The 18,810-nt window shown below is 38.9% G+C and overlaps 1 protein-coding gene across 2 annotated transcripts in view; it reads left to right on the plus strand.

Moving 5' to 3' along the window:
* The window catches only part of piezo1 (piezo type mechanosensitive ion channel component 1 (Er blood group)), an 86,660-nt gene extending 69,262 nt beyond the window's left edge, over positions 1-17,398 (plus strand). For both annotated transcript variants that reach the window (XM_069658255.1, XM_069658256.1), the window contains exons 34-54: positions 577-749; positions 858-961; positions 1,232-1,399; positions 1,695-1,953; positions 4,190-4,378; positions 5,343-5,543; positions 6,070-6,322; positions 6,798-6,930; positions 7,157-7,304; positions 7,823-7,975; positions 8,069-8,130; positions 9,871-10,029; positions 10,302-10,449; positions 11,621-11,809; positions 12,949-13,041; positions 13,812-13,984; positions 14,121-14,243; positions 14,346-14,425; positions 14,672-14,858; positions 15,007-15,148; positions 15,412-17,398. In XM_069658255.1, coding sequence (XP_069514356.1) covers positions 577-749; positions 858-961; positions 1,232-1,399; positions 1,695-1,953; positions 4,190-4,378; positions 5,343-5,543; positions 6,070-6,322; positions 6,798-6,930; positions 7,157-7,304; positions 7,823-7,975; positions 8,069-8,130; positions 9,871-10,029; positions 10,302-10,449; positions 11,621-11,809; positions 12,949-13,041; positions 13,812-13,984; positions 14,121-14,243; positions 14,346-14,425; positions 14,672-14,858; positions 15,007-15,148; positions 15,412-15,540 — 3,266 coding nt within the window. In that variant the 3' untranslated portion in view covers positions 15,541-17,398. The remainder of the gene's footprint in view (positions 1-576; positions 750-857; positions 962-1,231; positions 1,400-1,694; positions 1,954-4,189; positions 4,379-5,342; positions 5,544-6,069; positions 6,323-6,797; positions 6,931-7,156; positions 7,305-7,822; positions 7,976-8,068; positions 8,131-9,870; positions 10,030-10,301; positions 10,450-11,620; positions 11,810-12,948; positions 13,042-13,811; positions 13,985-14,120; positions 14,244-14,345; positions 14,426-14,671; positions 14,859-15,006; positions 15,149-15,411) is intronic.
* Positions 17,399-18,810: the final 1,412 nt, after the last annotated feature.

An 18,810-nucleotide genomic window follows, 5' to 3' on the forward strand; every position in this document is an offset into this window, starting at 1 on the left:
CTGTGTGAGTGAGTGACGGTGCTTTCACAGCTGTAGAGAGAGGGTTGCGACATCGTAATGGCGGATCATGGAGCACATTGGACCTCCACTGATGCGTAAGGGGAATAACATGCACCAAATGACAGACCGGGAGTTGACCCTGCGATCAGTGTGCCGAGGACTGTTTGGGGGCACGTGGGGCACCTGCTCTACCATCTGAGCTAAACCAGTGCCCCATATTTTTAGTATTTTACTCGTGTGTTCAGAAACAGAGCTTCTTTTTAATTTCATAAGAGTTGAAAGAAACAGGTACATAGAGTTCAATTAGGAATCATAAAACCCGCAAAAAAGGTCTTTACTGAGTTACTTTACCTTTATTAGGCTGGGATAGCCCTGTATATTACAAAGTAGGCATAATCTATATTACTGCTGCCCTTATAAAGTATGATTAACAAGGCCAAAGAAATGGTAGAAGTGTTAAAATATGTTTCAAAGTACAGAAAAAATCTTTTATTCTTAGCTGACTAACCTTACTGTTGACTTACCTTACTGTCCTACCTGTTCTTCACTCTGTCTCTCCCTGTCTGCATTTTGCAGGTCATGGCGAGATGGTTCAGAGGATCTTGGATATCCTGCGCTTCATATGGGCCATAATTCTGGCCATGGTGGATGGACTGACTCAGTGGCTCAATCTGCTGACAAAACAGTACAGAGACACATCTACTGTTCTGTGCAATGAACGTTACTTCATCATTCACAAGATACAGCAGGTAAACAGAACAAGGAGATATTTGTTGAGCAAAAACGGATCTTTGGAATGAATAATTCAGTAAAGACAAACTCACACACACTTGAGTCTGTCTCCTTCTGATTGGCAGAATGTTACAGCAGACACAGAAGACCGGGTATCTCAGGGAAGTGAGAGTCCCACACTGGAGACCTGTTTGGATGAGAATGATGCAGAAAACTCTACTAAATACAGGTGAGTGTGGAAAACAGTGTGTCACTTCTGTTTTTTACTTCCCAAACACAAAGAAGAGAGGAGTCTTACCCAGAACACTTCCTATGGCACAGTTTACTTGTTACATTATCTTTCTAGGTGATGTGTTGAGATCTTGAACACGTTCAAACAGGGTCACTACTGAATCACTGCACCATGCATTATTGTCAGAGTCATTACTGCTAACCAACTCATAAGTCTTCATCATCATCTTTGTGTGTGTGTGTGTGTGTGTTTCATTTACTCTTTCAGCTGCCTGGAGTTGGATTGCAGTGGTACCTCCGGGGAAAGGCTTAACAGCAGTGGGAATCTCTTGAGTCCAGAACCCCAATCCCCTGAAGTCGACACAGAGCTGCTGCCATTGCCATCGAAAAAACAGTACAGACACTCCAGAACTGCCAGCGAACTGCTGGGAGACAGGTAAATACGTTTGGACAATCACGACTGAGAAGGCCAACAATGGTCCACAGTGCAAGAGCCTACTTGTGCATTTGTCAAAATAGCTTCACAGACAGTGTTGTATCTAGCAGCAGTAGAACCTCAACGTTGGCCAGAGGATTGGTCATAAATGTGTAACAGGAAACTGTATTTTAATACAACTTTTGTTTTGTTTCATAACTCTTGTCTTTGGTTCTATCGCTTATTGAAACCCTGCTGATGATGCCAATGACAACACATCACACATCCGTAATGACTTTCCCTTTTCTCTCTGCAGGGAGTTCTACATCGAGGAGCTGGAACAAAGCAGAGAGTTCCATAACAGCCAGAACCGTCTGCTGAAGCTGCTGTTTTCAATGTACAACCTGCTGGCAGCCAACTCAGAGCTGGTCTGCTATTTCATCATCGTGCTAAATAATGGGGTCAGTGCCTCTGTGATATCACTGGTCCTTCCCATACTAGTGTTCCTATGGGCTATGTTGGCTGTTCCGAGACCTACCAAGAGGTTTTGGATGACTGCAATCGTGTACACAGAGGTATGGACCCCAAGAGATAGACAGACATAAAACTTCTTAACAATAAACCATTACACAGAGATGCATATTGTTTATACATTTTCACTGCATGAGTCCTGGCCCTGAAGGATATAACAGAAAACAATTTTAAAAAACGACTATCCTGGACTTACCAAAGTCAAGAACAATCAATAAATATTGTTCATGGTACAACCAATCAGATGATTCTGACCAACTCATGAAGAATTATCATGAACTCATTTGAACTCAAACCTCAACCCCGCTCAACCCCTTCCCCCCTCTTTCTGTCTGTCTCTGTGTGCTGTGTTGACTGTCTTCATCAGCAGTCTGTTTCATTAAGTCACAAAAGTTACATATTTTCTCTCACAATTCAGTTCTCACAGCGTGTGCACGAGGGACGTTATTAATGACGTAGCGATCAAAGCAATCGATCGATCGTTACCAAATGACATCTCCTTTTATAAGCTTTATAAAGCGCGACAATCAATGTATTTACAGTAGGGACGTACGGAGTTAGACAGACAATATCTCCTCATTTCAGTATAATATTGTGCAGCTTGCTGGAGGGAGATCGCCAGGGAGCTGACAGTTTGATACTGAGTGCACAGCTGATATAGCACGAAGCAGCGGCTGCTACAATTCACTAAATGTATGTGGCGGAAACACTGCTGCTTCTCCAAGTCCGCCGCATTTACAAAATAAAAGAATGACACGTTGTCATCTCAGATAGTAGTGTAGATAGTGTAGTTCTTGACTTCTTAAGCTGTCTTAATAATGCAAAACTTGCATTAGGCTTCAGGGTGACATTGGAACAGCCCATGTCTCTGGTTGAAATACTTTTTAGCCTTCTCCCCAGTGCAGTCATGCAAGGGTCTAGGCCCCAGTTGTTACTGAATTTGTGACTGAATTTTTGAAGACGATCTCTTTGCTACTCTGTCCATAGTTGTGTTCAGTCCTATCTGACGTCCTGCAGATATCTTCATCTATCATTTTCAAAGGCTTGCAAAAACTCTTATGGTCTATTTCCCTCTTAGACATGGATACATAAATCTTAGCTCAGGTTGCAGCTTGTCGTCCAGAGGACGTCCTCTTACAAATATTTTCAGAGAACAAACCGGCTTTGATATTAATACTTGCCTCTGAGAAAGTCCTCGACCAACCCACAAATGTTGGTTTTGCTAAGATTTGCTTCATGTATTGTACTGTACTATATATACTATATTTGCATCCCTTAGCCAAAATGTTTCCAAACTCCCAGGACAACTCGCCAGGGGTGTCGTCTGAGCCAGATGGCAGTTGTAAAGATGTTGTAAAGACATATCCTGTATTACTACTACAGTACTACTAACACAACAGGTCATCCCTGTCCATATCTCTCGTGGGGCATATCAACTAAGTCAAAAGTACCATTCAACCTAATGTTTTGTACTTCTTTCAGACCTTATGACTCTTTATCCTTGGATCCTTCTTGGACAAAAAAAGATTGGATTATTTCTTCCTCTAATTCCCACTTCCAGCTTTTTTCTGCCAAACCATCTTTTCAATCCATCTGCTCAGGACTTACTGGCGTTGTTTCAAAGAGTGGTTTATAGGAAACGTTTCAGCATCAATTGTACAGGTAGCCAAAAAAGTTCAGCTCAGCTGAAAACTTAAAAGAGACCATAGTCACTTCAGTATTGAAATGGGACTTTCTGGAAGCTTGGAGCTATTCTTGACATACATTCCACACCTTGCAAAGGCATCATTATTAAGCGCACTTTAATTTCATCACACACTACACATGTATCCATCCACTGCAAGTCCCTGGTGTTGCAGGTTTATATTAATGTGCAACGCTCATGAGCAATGTCTTTGGAGGGATCTTTCTATTTTGTTTATGCAGTTATTCTAATCCCTTATTTAAGTCTAATGACTGACAAACAGACGTTTTAGTTTTGCCCTGCATTAAATATTTACAGTAACATCAAATAATTTTATACAATGAGGCATGATATGGCTTTATGAATAAAGACTAATAAGTCTTATGATCTCATCAACCTTTACAGCATGTCTTCTAGTTGTTCATTACACAGTATGTGAAATCTGTGTTTCTGGGAATAATATATGGAGATCTCTAATCATGCACTTCAGTTACTACTGACTGGTCTGATAAGATACAGCTTGTGAAATGTTGCCTTACCTGTTTGCCCTTCTGGTTTGACTTTTGGCACTGCTGTGCTGCTCTGCCTCTCTCCAGGTGATGGTGGTGGTGAAATACCTTTTCCAGTTTGGATTCTTTCCCTGGAACAGCATTTATAAGATGACCCTGAATGAAGACAAACCTTTCTTCCCACCTCGCATCCTGGGCCTGGAAAAGACTGACAACTACATCAAATACGATCTTCTTCAGCTGCTGGCTCTATTCTTCCACAGATCTCTTCTCATGGTCAGTTAATAATGACAGTGATGCCAGTGGTGGTTTCACTCCACATTGAGCAAGAACAGTTGTGGTATAGGATGAAAGCAACAGCGGCAGAATTGACCACATCCATTCATCCATTGTAAATTCTACGGTTAGACGTGGAAATTCTCTTTTTCCCACCTACTACGGCAATCTGGGTGACAGAAAGCACTGACCCTACATACAGCGCGCACTGGAACATATGAGTAGGTAGAAAACTAGCAGATATAATGCCTGCCCTGTTATTTGAAGAGCCTCTGGACAGGATATACAGACTAACTAAAGGGAAAAACCTTGAATTTTATTATTTGTTTGTGCCACATATTATGCCAGCACACTACATGTGCCACACAAGCTGTGTTCTTTTAGGGCTTAGACTAAAGAAGCCTGTACGGTTCATTGAAAAAAGCCTACGTTTTATTTTTGCATTCCAGCATCTCCTCACCAACTTTATTACATTAGGATGGGCAGCAGCTCTGTTCCTGTATTACAGGATGAAGCCATTAGGCCAACTGCTATAAAACAATTTAAAAAATATTAGGAAAACATCTTTTTTGGATCATGCTTTCTAACATTTATCTGTTCAGATGCTCACTCCACTAAACAGACATAGAAATGACACACACATGTCACCTATGTTGTAATATTTTTAGGCAATATATGTCACCTTTACATGAGAAATAGAGCTGTAGATATATCTTCAGCAAAGTTTCCTAAAGTGAATAAAGAGTATGACAAAGCAGACTGCATCTGCTCCACACTTTTCAAACACTGTGGGAGGACATGAATATTGCCGAAGTTGCCCTAAAGTAATGATCAAGGGCAATTCTGATTCAGTATTCCACTTAAGCCAGAATAACTAAGCCTCACACACTTTATTTGTCTGTCTGTGTGTGTGTGTGTGTGTGTGTGTGTGTGTGTGTGTGTGTGTGTGTGTGTGCGCGCACAGCGTTATGGCCTGTGGGACCACGAGGGCCCCCTCGCAGAGCAAAGTACCCCACCAGAAAGTTGTTTGGATGAAGAAAAAGCCAGACAACCAGATGAAAGGCAGAAGGAGGGAGGAGGACAAGAGGAGGATGGGGTGGGAGGAGGAGGCTCAACATTCTTTCTGGATAACCTGGAAATTACTGGACCTGATCAACCTGAAAAGGTACTTGATATTAATTGTTTTTGGTTGATGTAACAAGAACATATGTTGTTGTTGCTCTCTTTGCCTGTCTCTATCCTGCATCTCCTTCTATCCCATTTTCGGCCCATCCAGTCGAGGCAGATGGCTGTTCAACATGAGTCTGGTTCTGCTCGAGGTTTCTGCCTGTTAAAAGGAAGTTTTTCCTTGTCAGTGTGCCGAATATTACTAAGTGCTACTCATGGTGATTCATGTTGGGCCTCTCTTTAAATAACATAACAAAGAGTCGGTCTAGACCTGCTCTTTCTTTAAAGTGTCTCGAGATAACTCTGGTTATGATTTGGCGCTATACAAATACATTTGATTGATTGATTAATTGATTGATTGATTGACAGTTACTTCCCCATCAATAGCAGTTTTAAATGTGAATGAATGAATGTTATAGTTCGCATTGACTTTAGCAGTAACATCATGTAATAGTAGTTGCAGAGTTGTTTTTAAAGATGTTATTTACATTCATTGTTTTTAAATCCTTTGTTTGTCAATGTAGGATATTGTGGACTACGTTGAATCAGGTAACAGCTCTCCTGCTGCTACCCCACAACCTCCTGAGCCAGCACCCACAGAGTCAAAAGATGGGCAGGACACTTCATCTGGGCTAAAGGACATGTTGACTTCCCCCAGCAGACCTGGGGAGGATAATATGGAGGAAGGCAATGAGCAACTGATGCAGGAAGGCCAAAACAAAAGCAGCAGTATCCGCTTTCGCAGGAAAAAACAGCCCAAAACACAGCAGGACAAAGGTTTGTGGCTTCCTTATGTGTAGATGATATTGAAGAGGTGTCACTCATAACATTCATTCCGGCTGCCTTCCATTATGATATACAACATACAAAGTCTTAGATAACTTTCTTACTTAATCACTTGTGTGTATGTCTGTGAGGTTAGTAAGAAGGGCTAGCAGTTACTGCTATGACTTGGCAGTAAATAGGATGGTGTATCTGTCAGAACACTGGGATAAAGTTGCGGAGACACAATAAACAGTTTTGTGTTCCAGCAGTATCTATTTTCGAAGAGGACACTAACAAAAAGTAGAAGTTATTGTGCAAACATGATGTTTTCCAAGTTGTAACAAAATATTGTCATTTAATTTAACAATATCATTTAATTTAACAATGTAACATCATGAAAATATGTTTCAAACTATCCTACTTTTTTATTTCTCTGTGGTACTAAATCTTTTCATCTCTTCTTTGGTTGTGGTGCTGACTGTTACAGTTGAGGCCACAGCTGAGACTGATGTTCCCAGTGAAGAACCAGAGAAGAAGAAGCACAAACTCAAGAAGAGAGAGGCAGCCAGTCAACGATTGTTGGCAGTGGGACAAAAGATACAACTTGCTGTCACCTCAGGGTGAGTTGCTTACAGTATAGAGGCATGTATGGACAAAGTGATCTTCTTAGAATTTAGCAATATACTTTACATTAAATGAGTTGATCATTTATTGTTTCTTTTTGCAATAATGCAAATAATTATCTTGCAATTATACTGTACTTGCAAATAGTAGTTTAAACATTGTGTAAAATGCAGCTCTTTGATGGAGTGGTTTAATGCTTGCCTTTTTGTTTCCTCAATACAGTGTTCAGAGTGTTTATAGGCCAGCTGAGCGTTTCTTCAGGGGTATTCTCCATCCCGAGTATCGGGCTGCCACTGATGTCTATGCTCTCATGTTTCTGACTGATGTCATCGACTTCATAATCATCGTCTTTGGGTTTTGGGCTTTTGGGGTAAGAGATGGATGGTTGGATGAAAGTGTTCATTATGCAAATGAACATATATATTAAACATATATTCTAAACTGCCAATACTTAAAAAGCAGATCACTTTGCAAAAGACAAATAGACAACATTATGCACAGAAAATGTGACCACACAAGACTCTTGTGTGGACACATTTTCTAAAACAATTTTTTAACCTTTAACAGCAAATTGTGTCATTGGTGCAACAGATTTGGGTCTTTGAACTCAGCATCGTCAAGGAAACAATGTTATTTTTCTTCCTGTTGAACACAACTCCCCTCTACATTTGGTCTGTAATTTTTATGAGGCAACGTCCTCTTTGATCAAAACATAAATATTCAATATCAAATATTAGAGGACCATCATAACTGTAACAGCCCCCAAAAGATTCATTACAAAAGATGAAACAAAACAAACAAACATATTTTTTATTAGAAAACTGGAAGAAATAATTATACTGCGATAAATACCAAGAAACCTCCCTCCTTTTCATCCCCCTTGTTCAGAAACACAGTGCAGCAGCAGATATAGCCTCCACCCTGTCAGAGGACCAAGTTCCTGAGGCCTTCCTGGTTATGCTGCTGATCCAGTTTAGCACAATGATCATCGACAGAGCCTTGTATCTGCGCAAGGCAGTCTTGGGAAAACTCATCTTCCAGGTTCAGCTCATCATCAATTCACGAGCATTATTTTTTTAATTGTATTGTTTTTTTTACACACTCTTTCTATGTTCTGTCACTCCCGCCCTGCAGGTCACTCTTGTGTTTGGGATCCACCTCTGGATGTTCTTCATTTTGCCTGCTGTGACTGAAAGGTGAAGTAAAACTTCATCATGTAATTATTTTATTAGAATATTAAAAGTAAGAGAATATTAAAAACTTGTACATAGTGAGTTAATAATCGTGCTTCACCAAGTAAAGTCATAACATAATTATCTTTGTTAATCATTAGTTAATGATTTATTTGAACAGATTATAAGTTCACTTTGGGACAGTAGCCAGTAAGAACACAGTCACTACAGTCAGCAATTCACAGTAATGTAAACAGTAAATGCTATTATAAACAATTATGAGAAACTTAAAAGGCTTTTATTAATGCTGTTAAGCTGTCTATAAATTGTATACAAGTTTCTTATAAGTGCTTATTAATATCTTGTAATCTAACAATAAACATGTTTCTAATACTATTATTAACACTTAAAAAGTCTTATTAATATTTATTTAATGTTATTAAGCATCTCATAAGGACTTGCAAGGGTCTTATTACCTAGTAACTAACGCTTGTTACAATGACCTTAATATAAAGCGTTTCCGATCATCCTTCTTTGTTTGTTCAACCATAGTAGATTACTGTTTACTCACAACACTCGCAGGGATCGGAAAAATAGCTTCACCTACCCTCTGTGACAGACCAACCACTGCTGGTTGATGGAGCAGTGGTTGGTCCACGAAAGTCGCACCAGACACCCAGTCCATGATACTGCAAATGCAAAGGCTTTCATCAGTGGGCCATAGGCTCAATCACATTGTGTTACCTCATTCTGCTGTAGATAGTGACTGAACATTTTTCATTTTAAATGAAAATGTTCGAGATAATTACTTTAAAACCAAAAACGAGAAACACAGTCATTTTTTCCTTTTTGGTTTCTGAATCAAAAAACAAGAAAAAAAAATCCAAATAAGAGGCCAAACTTAGTTTTTGCAAAGTCCCTTTATCCTTATTCCTTTCGAACAGAGACGTGAAGGAAAGCGAGAGACCAGTAACCAGAAGTAAAACTTAATATATCAAAATAAAAGCTAAGATGATCACACGGCCATTCTATAAAAGTGTAAGATTGTCCAAGCACAGCATCTATTCCAGTCAAATCTCTATTTAAAGATTCTACATCTTATTGATCTCTATAAACAGACATCTGCGTGCAAGTTCAGCTAACAATCCGCTCTAGATCTAAAACTCAACTTCAGATACATTTCCTTGACACTTTTTTACCTTTTTTACTTTTTACAAATCTGCATCATGATGTTGAAAATTCGGCAAAGGCAAGACCCGTTAGTTAAAGTCAATCACAAGAAAAACAGGTTATTTTTCTGTAAACAGTGCAGCACGCAGAAAAGGTAGTCTTGATTGGAAATTGTTTATTGCTAACCACTGAACATGCCTGGCATGTTCACCGTTGTTTGTCTCCAGAGGTTATACCATTGTCAGACTATTGCCGATGTGATCCCAGACTGATTCCAGTATAATGTAAGAAGATGAATAGGCAACATAAATAAATGCATACATAGGCATACACAGGCTATATTAATAAAGATAGTTTTTGTTTTGCTCTTCCATGTAGACATGAATATCTTTTGTGACTGACCTGCCTGAGGAGATAAGGCTGGCAGACTCAGTGACCACATTTGAACACTTAAAATCCATTTTATTAGACTTGCTTTTTATGGGATGCCATTTTTGATTACTTTTTTCCTATTATTGTATGTATTTTAATTGATGGAAACCACTGCAAATTACATTTAACAAACTGTAATCTTACTTCTGTTTTCATTTCTAGGAAGTTCAATCAGAACTTTGTGGCCCAGCTCTGGTATTTTGTCAAGTGCATTTACTTCGGCCTGTCAGCCTATCAGATTCGCTGTGGATACCCCACTCGTATCCTTGGCAACTTCCTCACTAAGAAATACAACCACCTCAACCTGTTCCTCTTCCAAGGGTATGGACAAAAAGCAAGCCGGCAGATGTCTGTGCTGTGTAGAAGAATTAACATTTGGATGAGATTCTCAAAATATTGTTTTAGTTTGCATGTAATTTTCTTTTTTTGTTGTTGTAATTAATACATTAATAATAAAAAGGATGAGATCCACAATACAGTGGATACAGAAATTGTATGTACAAAGACAAATTATGGCCCTTTGTCATTACAAAGGAAAAAGATGCTAATGTGGATCTGTATGGTATGGATGCTGCATGTGTATTGGTGTGTAGGTTTCGTCTGGTGCCATTCCTGGTAGAGCTGCGAGCAGTGATGGACTGGGTTTGGACGGACACCACTCTTTCTCTGTCAGACTGGATGTGTGTGGAGGACATTTATGCCAACATCTTCATCATCAAATGCAGCCGTGAGACGGAGAAGGTAGAATATGAGTATAGTGATATACATACCAGCAATCCAGATGACTTTTTTTGACTAACAAGTTCAGCATTGGAAGGATTTTGCTGTGATCCCTTGGAAGGCTCAAGCTAATTTGCTGTTAACCTTTGTAACCAACTCATGACATGAGATGTTGGATGCCTAAAGTAATGATATTTGAACATGAAGAGCTCACTTTTTTAGGTGTGCGTCTTCTCCTTGGTCTGTGCCATATTCCTCGACAGACAATTACCTACAGCATCACTCTGTTCATAATCAATCATTATTTTTATTATTACCTACATCCCATTGTGTTTTCAGCCTGAGCACAGGGCAGTCTCATTCAATTAAAAGCCATTGGGAACACTTTGTACACAGTCTGTTCTCCAATTAATCTTTTTTAGTTTATGTTTTCAGGTCGTTTCTGACACAGTTTGGACACATTTGGTCAAATTTGTGGATTAAGTCATTAATGTGAGAAAGTTGGTTAAAATTACCCCCTGGTTTTACATTTAGAATAGCCATTCCCAAACTTAAGAGCCCCAACCCAATTTGAAATCTAAAAATATTGAGGACCCCACACTGAACCTTTAAATATAAAACCTAGATGACATATAATACAAGAATAAACATGATGAAAACTCTTAGTGAAAGTGGGCATTTGACAATGCAATGCAAAAAAAACAGTCAAAGAGGTGATCTTCTACATCCCTAGAACCAGCTTATGATCCCAGGGGTCTGCACGCCTAGGTCTCAATAACAATTTATTATCTAAATATATGTTTCCAGAGCATGAGAAAATAAATGAATTAAAAAAAACATTGTACATAACATTAAAACTGCGCTAAATTAGAGAGAAATAAACAAACATAATAAGGAGAATTTAATAAAATACATTTGACAAGTTCGCACATTAAGTGAGTCACCTGATAATAACAATATAAACAGTAAACGCAGTAATGATTCCTAATGTGTTGGAAAATCAGCAAGGAGACTGAACAATTTGTTTGTTTTTCCAGACAGTATTTACATCACTCCTCGTGTGTTCAGTCTGAAGAATTGTGGGGAGACGATTGGTTTTCGTTGGCTGATTCAGTTGGCTACCAAACTATCTAACTAACCATTTCAGCATGATTGTGAGACATCATAATAACATTGTATTTTCTGCCCTCAGAAATACCCACAGCCTAAAGGGCAGAAGAAGAAGAAGATAGTAAAATATGGAATGGGCGGACTCATCATCTTCTTTTTGATCTGCATAATCTGGTTTCCACTTCTCTTCATCTCATTGGTCAGATCAGTGGTGGGTGTGGTCAACCACCCCATTGATGTCACAGTGACAGTCAAAATGGGAGGATATGAGGTAAACACATTTCATACAGCATTCTGCTTTACTGTACCTTCAAATAGTGGACCTTTAAAAAGTTATACAGCCGGCAGGAAAGCCATTACTAGGAGGTGGCTGAAATCAGAAAAAGATACTGTGGACGAGTGGATTGACATTATTTACAATATGTTTAAGATGGAAAGGTTTACTTTTAGGCCTTAAGATTGCAACAGGTATTTAACATTTAAGTTCAAGAGTATTTAGTTCATATTCTGTATTTATTTTCCTTTTAATTTCTTTTTTCCTCTTCTTTCTTGTGGTAAATGTCCAGTGAGTTCCCATTTGCCTCTGTATTATTCATAGAGCAAGAGATACATTGTTGCGTACTATAATTGTAACTTACAGACAAATGGGAGAGAGAGTTGTGTTAGGTTATCTAAGTAAGTGTATGGACCTTGAAAAAATCCCAATAAAAAAAGAATAAAAAAATAAATTCTAAAGCTACAACTATGATACTCTAGAGACATTCATTATAATTCAGGGTATTCGTAAACTACATTTGACAAATGGACTAAATGCTTTTAAGTTATTATTATGATTAGGTAATCAGCAGTGTGTTAAATTAATACACATACTGTTGATTATACTGGAATTGTTTTAGACAAGGTTTAGTAATATATTTCTAATAATACTTTATGTTGTTCGTCATCACAGTGAAGTCACTTCCACTAAGAGATGGCACCCAATAAATGACCATGATCATGTAATAAGAGTTAAGACAATTCAAAACAAGTGCCAGTGTTACAAACCAGGGACGACGAGTTGTGGTGGACATTTAAATTTGTGTAATAAACCAAATTCTATCGTGTGTTTTGAGGCATTATTGTTTCAATCATCTGGAAATATATTTGCCAAGAAGGGGTTAGGCTGGAAATTCTTATAGATAATAGACAATCCACAGAGCTCTCTCCAACGGCTCACAGAGAATGGGTTACCATGCACATCCCAGATTCACAAGACAGATGGAAATCAATTCAGTAGCAATAGGTCTTCACAGTCTATATATGGTACAGCAAGATGACTTCTATGTACCAACACAAAACACAAATAACACTGCATTACACAGGATATAAAAGATATGTAATCCACTTGTGTACTTTTGTTTGTTTGTCTAGCCTCTGTTTACCATGAGTGTGCAGCAACCATCTATCAAGCCCTTCAGTGAGGCTCAATATGATCAACTCACCAATGAGTTTGGAGGAAATGCGGTATGTATTGATTTCAGTGTAATTTATGTCTTGATGCACTGCTGTTTATAGTCTTTCCTGCTGTGTGAGTGCTTTGATAAGTATAAACAACTGTGAGGCTGGTCCATTATAGTTCTTATAGCCTCAGCGCGCCACTCTCAAGTGTATTCATTTTGCTGTATTGCTCTGTAAGATTAAAGACAGTGAAGACATTTACATATGCAGTTAAGTCAGTCCAAAAGTGATGACTGTCTTCTGCACCTGAATACAGTATCTCAAAACGTGGAGTTGCAGGGTCTGGTAGTATTTATCTGTTAATCTGTAAATTATTATTATTAGTCAGCTATAAAGTGTTAGCTTATACAATAAAGGGAAATATCATTTAATGTGTAATCTATATCTATCTGTTATTTTTTTTTCACCTGTTCAAAAAAATGGACACTTCTTCAAAGATGTTTACAAGTTCTTTGATAACATAATCAGACATAACTACATGTTTTAATAAGAATCAGAATTCAAGCATGCTCAGCTCCAAAGAAATACTCACCTTAACCATGCTGACTATTTAGACTCAAACATGGTCTGCTGGAAAAGTTACAGGACTATTTCTACTCTATTCTTAGCTGACTATATATTCAGGCACTTGGTGTTAGAATAGAAATTCTTAAGCATGTTTTAGCTGGTCATTGTTATTATGTCTGTGAGTGTGTTTGAATTTTTAATCAAAAGCGACAGCACCACTCTCCGTTTGCCTGTTTTTCCTGAATACCTTTGTATGTACTTGCATCTAGGTAGCCATGCAGTTCATCACTCTCTACAGTTATGAGGACATTGTGACGGCCAATATTGAAGGTAGTTCAGGATCAGTGTGGAGAATAAGCCCCCCCAGCAGACAAGAAGTGATTAAAGAACTACTTGGAAGTACTGATGGTCTGACACTACGTCTGTCCTGGAATTTCCAGAGGTAAAAACCTTTGCTCTCCTTTGAAAAATGAGTTGGAAAAACTGAGTTTCTACACATCTATGTGATATGCGATGTATCATTTTATATCTTTATCTCTGAGATTGTATCCCTCTGTGTTTTACTCTAAATGTGACAGGGACCTGGGTAAAGGAGGGACAGTTGAACATACCTTTGACAAACACTCAATATACCTGGAAGCCGGGAACCCAGTCAGAGCAAATCTGGCTTCACTACTCCGTGGCAATCGCTCCGAGCCTGTGTAGGTCGACTCTCTGGAAGGATGTTTACATGAAAACGTGTTCTGTGTTTAATTCAATGCCTGTAGTTGTATCTTACAGATGATGTCTTGTCTCTTTCACAGGCATGTCCCTAATATGTTTCCAAACTACATCCGTGCCCCTAATGGAGCTGAGGCCAAACCAGTTAGTCAGCTACATAAAGGTCAAAGTTCATTGATTATTGGTACTAATAATAAAATTAACATTATCAAAATAAGGAAACTTTAGGTGACTGGTTAAAAAAATGGCAATGTATCACTGACAAAAGGGGTCAATTCCTGTCTTTATCCCTTTTGAGTCTTAAGTTCTTCTTACTAATTTAACCAATTTGGTCTGTAAGAGCAATAATATGTTTTATATTCAGACCTAAAAACACCTGTTTAAACATACCTTATTGGTTATTTTCTAGGTGATAAAGATAGTTACCGGGATATAACCCTGTCCCTGAAGAGTGACAGGTCACTGAACAGCAGTGGGTACCAGGAATGGTGGGACATCGCCATTGCAGGCTGTGCCCAATCGTGTGGCATTCTACCCATGATCATATTCAATGATAAAGTCAGTCCACCCAGCCTGGGCTTCTTGGCTGGATACGGGTAATGACTACACACTCACAAACAATATGAATACGGGTTGAATAAACATATTTAATGTGCACACAGACGTTTTAAGGAGCAATTTAAAAGAAGTTAAAAGACCTGGACCAGTTTCATCCTCCTTTTCTTTCCCAATCTTTTCTTCCAGGATCATGGGTCTGTATGTGTCAGTGGTTTTAGTAATTGGCAAGTTTGTGCGCGGCTTCTTCAGTGAGATTTCCCACTCCATCATGTTTGAGGAGCTACCCTGTGTGGATCGCATCCTGAAGCTCTGTACAGACATCTTCCTGGTTAGTGTGCAGCGTGTGCATAGACATAGCCACACCATCACCACATGCATTTACCAGCAAAATATTTCAATGAGCTGTTCCTGATGCAAGATATGAAATATTACATTAATGTACATTTGATGTGATATGATATTGAGTAAGATATAGATTTATGTGTCTAAGATAAAGTTAACAATCACATTGTTGTCGCCATCATTTTGGAAGTGTCATCAAAATCCTTTTTGTAATCATTTTAAACAAACTTAAGTTTCTGTGTGTTTTAGGTGCGAGAGACGGGAGAGCTGGAGCTGGAAGAGGAACTTTACTCCAAACTGATCTTCCTCTATAGATCTCCAGAGACTATGATTAAATGGACCAGGGACATCCACAGCCGAGAGCGAGACAGATACTGACTGACTGAAGAAATAATGTTTAGTTGAAATAAAATACATTGATTTCTGAAGCACACTGCAAAGATATCAAGGTGACAACACATGGATGGCCTCCTCTAACCAGAGTGGACATTGACTTACAGCCAAGAAAACACCTGGAAGGTGTCTCTACTAATGTATGAAACATGTCTTGTTGCTGGACACCTGTCACTTTTGCATGTTTACAGCTGCCTTAGCATCTTACACTTAAGACTATTGAGAGTGGATTTGCAGTTCCACTGGCTAGATGCCAGCCAGATATCTGTCTTGCAGAATTGACAAAAGTCCCTGGAAGACAAAATCAATAGTCAAAGTGAGTTGTGGTTGTTAATGGACAGAGGGCTGAGGACAAACCCGAGAGGCACTTAATTTCAGCCGTGGCTTAAACTTGAAACTAATCGTAGGTTGAACCAGCAAGTACGGTTTCAGTATTTTGATTTCAAAACATGCTGTATATGAAACAGAGATGTTTGTAAAATAATTGGTTCATGTAAAATTCACGTGTATGCAGCAGCCATGTTCTTTTGTGCTCGACATTGTGAATCTTGGTTTGACGAAACAGATCCACTTTAAAAGACTAGACTTGTAGCAGGTCTTTCAGTTCCAGGCGACCACAGCTCCAGGGTTGATAGATAAGTTAATTTAGTGAGTGAGTTGTGGATCCGTCTTGTGAAAAACAAAAAAAAGGGTCGAAAAGTGACAAACCTCAGTCGACACCTAAAAAGCCAAGAATGAAGAATACAAAAATGACTGTATAGCAAAAACTAAAACTGCAAATGCAAGTTACAACTTGCTCCTATTAGAATGTGTCTAGGTTAAATGTTGTGAGGAAACATTGGAATGTCACAATGAACCATAAAAACCTTCAGGTTTAACTGTTGGTTCTGTGTCAGTATAATGTATGTGTAAGCAAGAAATTACAGGAAATAAAAGCAATCCTCTGCATCGAAAAGCATAGTCCCAGACCACTCAACTAATACACTGGTTACAGAGTAAACATTGATTGAATAACTCATGAAATGGCTGAGGGGCTAGACTCTTACATAAATCTGCTCTGGCTTGCATGAGTCCTGTCCTCTGAGAATTAGTTGATTTTCTGCTTTTATTTCCCTGGTAAGGCCTGTTACCTCACAGCAGGACTACATGATATGAAGAAAATATAGAATATTCAACTAACTTATTGGATATTGTGATGTTTTATAACAGATATTTATGATGTGTCAGTGTTTGTCTGGTTTGACAGACTGCACATAAAGATAAAGAGCAGTCATGTCTGATATGTGGTCAAATCTCAAAGCTGGCTTAGTTTTGGAATCACTCCCTTTACTAAAACACACAAGCAATATGGTTCTTAGTATAGTATGTGACTGAAATAGATTTACATTGTTATTACAAATACACCCAACACACTGATACTTTAAAATCTGATGTAGAAAAGGTATAAATCTTTTTATAAATAATTTTAGTATTGGAGTATTTAACACCTCTAGCTCCAGCAAATCAGAAGTTTAATTTTCTACCTGATGATTGAAAAGACAGCCATGGTATCATATTTGTAGTGAACATGTCTTTTTTTGTTGAGTGTGGATGGAAAATGTATTTGTACAAAGTCATTTAGATAAGAAGGATGTTTCTATGCATTTGTTAGTGAGGCCTAAAGGACTGTATTAACTCTTTATATACGGCTGGGCCTGATTTCTCACTTCGCTTCAGGTGTGTCTGTTAAACACGGACGCAGACGACTTCTCTCCTTTAAAGGCTTTAATGAGGTTGAGGCACAGTACAAACATGTTACGAAATGTGTGAATGGTTCTGTAAAGAAATAAATAATATAAATCCATCATATGCATGCATAGAACATTGCATATCCAGATACACACCTACATATGCACATCAAAATGTATATCTACACACATCCATCTACTGTATACATCCATAACAACCCTGAACAGTCTGTGAAATAATATTGTCCTCAAAATACAAAAACGGCAATGCTCATTAATGAGTTACTGCTAACCGACACGTGCCTCTAATTAGCTAGCTGATTTACTAACACAAGTTCACAAAGGGCCGAGGTCAGAGTGGAGCCATGCAGTAAGGTCTTTGCCAGTGCATGGGGCACCTGTTTTACCTACTTCGCTAAAGCAGTGCCCCTACTCCAAATATCTTTGATTGATGAGTTTGTTAGCAGGTTTGTCAAACTCTTGTGGCTCAACATGCTGCTTCTGTGGATCTAAATCTAAACCTTTCTTTGCCCGTGCTGTGCCAGCCATACTTGACTGCCATCAAACTGTGATTGACCACATGGGAAATCCTGTTGAGCCCCATTCCATTTCTTGATAATTGCTCAGTGCTTTAGCCACCCTTACCGTGGCTAATACATTTCTCTACTCCTGCAAGTCACTGATTCATTGAAAACAGACCACAATATGTTAATCTGCTTTTTATACAAATGATGTGACCAAGTTCTCCATCAAGAGCTCACTCTCACTTTTACCTTTGCAAGTGTTTATGTTCAGAAACATTGGATATCTGTTAAACAAGACTTTTATTCTAAACATTCTATTTTATCTCCCAAACCTGAACAAATGACAGGTCATGTTTACTGTCAGCCACAGCATGAAAATAGGGCAGTGGTTCTCAAATTTTTTCTGCAGGGCTCCCCTTTGGTAGATGAAAATATTTTTAAGCTCCCCCTACCCCTCAACATACTCATTGACAGGGGTCATGGGGACATGGCAAATAGCCAATCAAAGTTTAGGATTTTGGCATGGCCAATCAGATTTCAAGGGGGCCCAGGGGGCTGCTCCTCCGTTTCTTTTGACGTCATACATGCGCCTCACATTGGTATTGTTGACAAAGGGATAGCCTTAAGTTTGCTGACTGATGCTTCAGCAAACAGGTGAAAGCACAATAGCTGAAGGTAGTATTAATTCCTCAGCTATAGTGTGCAGCTTTTTACATGAAGCACCTCTGTAAGCTACTTTATAAGAGGCGAGTTGAGCATTTGATGGCACAGATGCAACTTTAGCAAAGCCACTCTGTTTGGCACAATGACTGTATGGACCATGCATCTCCCTCTGCTTTAATTGTACACAGTTGATGCTTAAATAGCCCCCATGACCGGCGCTGCCATCTTGTGACGGTGACGTCATTTGGAGCCAGAGTTGCGCAGTAGAGATCGGCAGGTGGAGCTGCCGAAGCCACGTTGTATTTAAAAGCAGAACAGCTTCTTGTGTTGGTCTGGAGCAG

The sequence above is a fragment of the Semicossyphus pulcher genome, unplaced genomic scaffold (genome assembly GCF_022749685.1).
Source record: "Semicossyphus pulcher isolate SPU_LCO1_2020_fin unplaced genomic scaffold, fSemPul1.0.p SCAF_12, whole genome shotgun sequence".
Classification (NCBI taxonomy): Eukaryota; Metazoa; Chordata; class Actinopteri; order Labriformes; family Labridae; genus Semicossyphus; species Semicossyphus pulcher.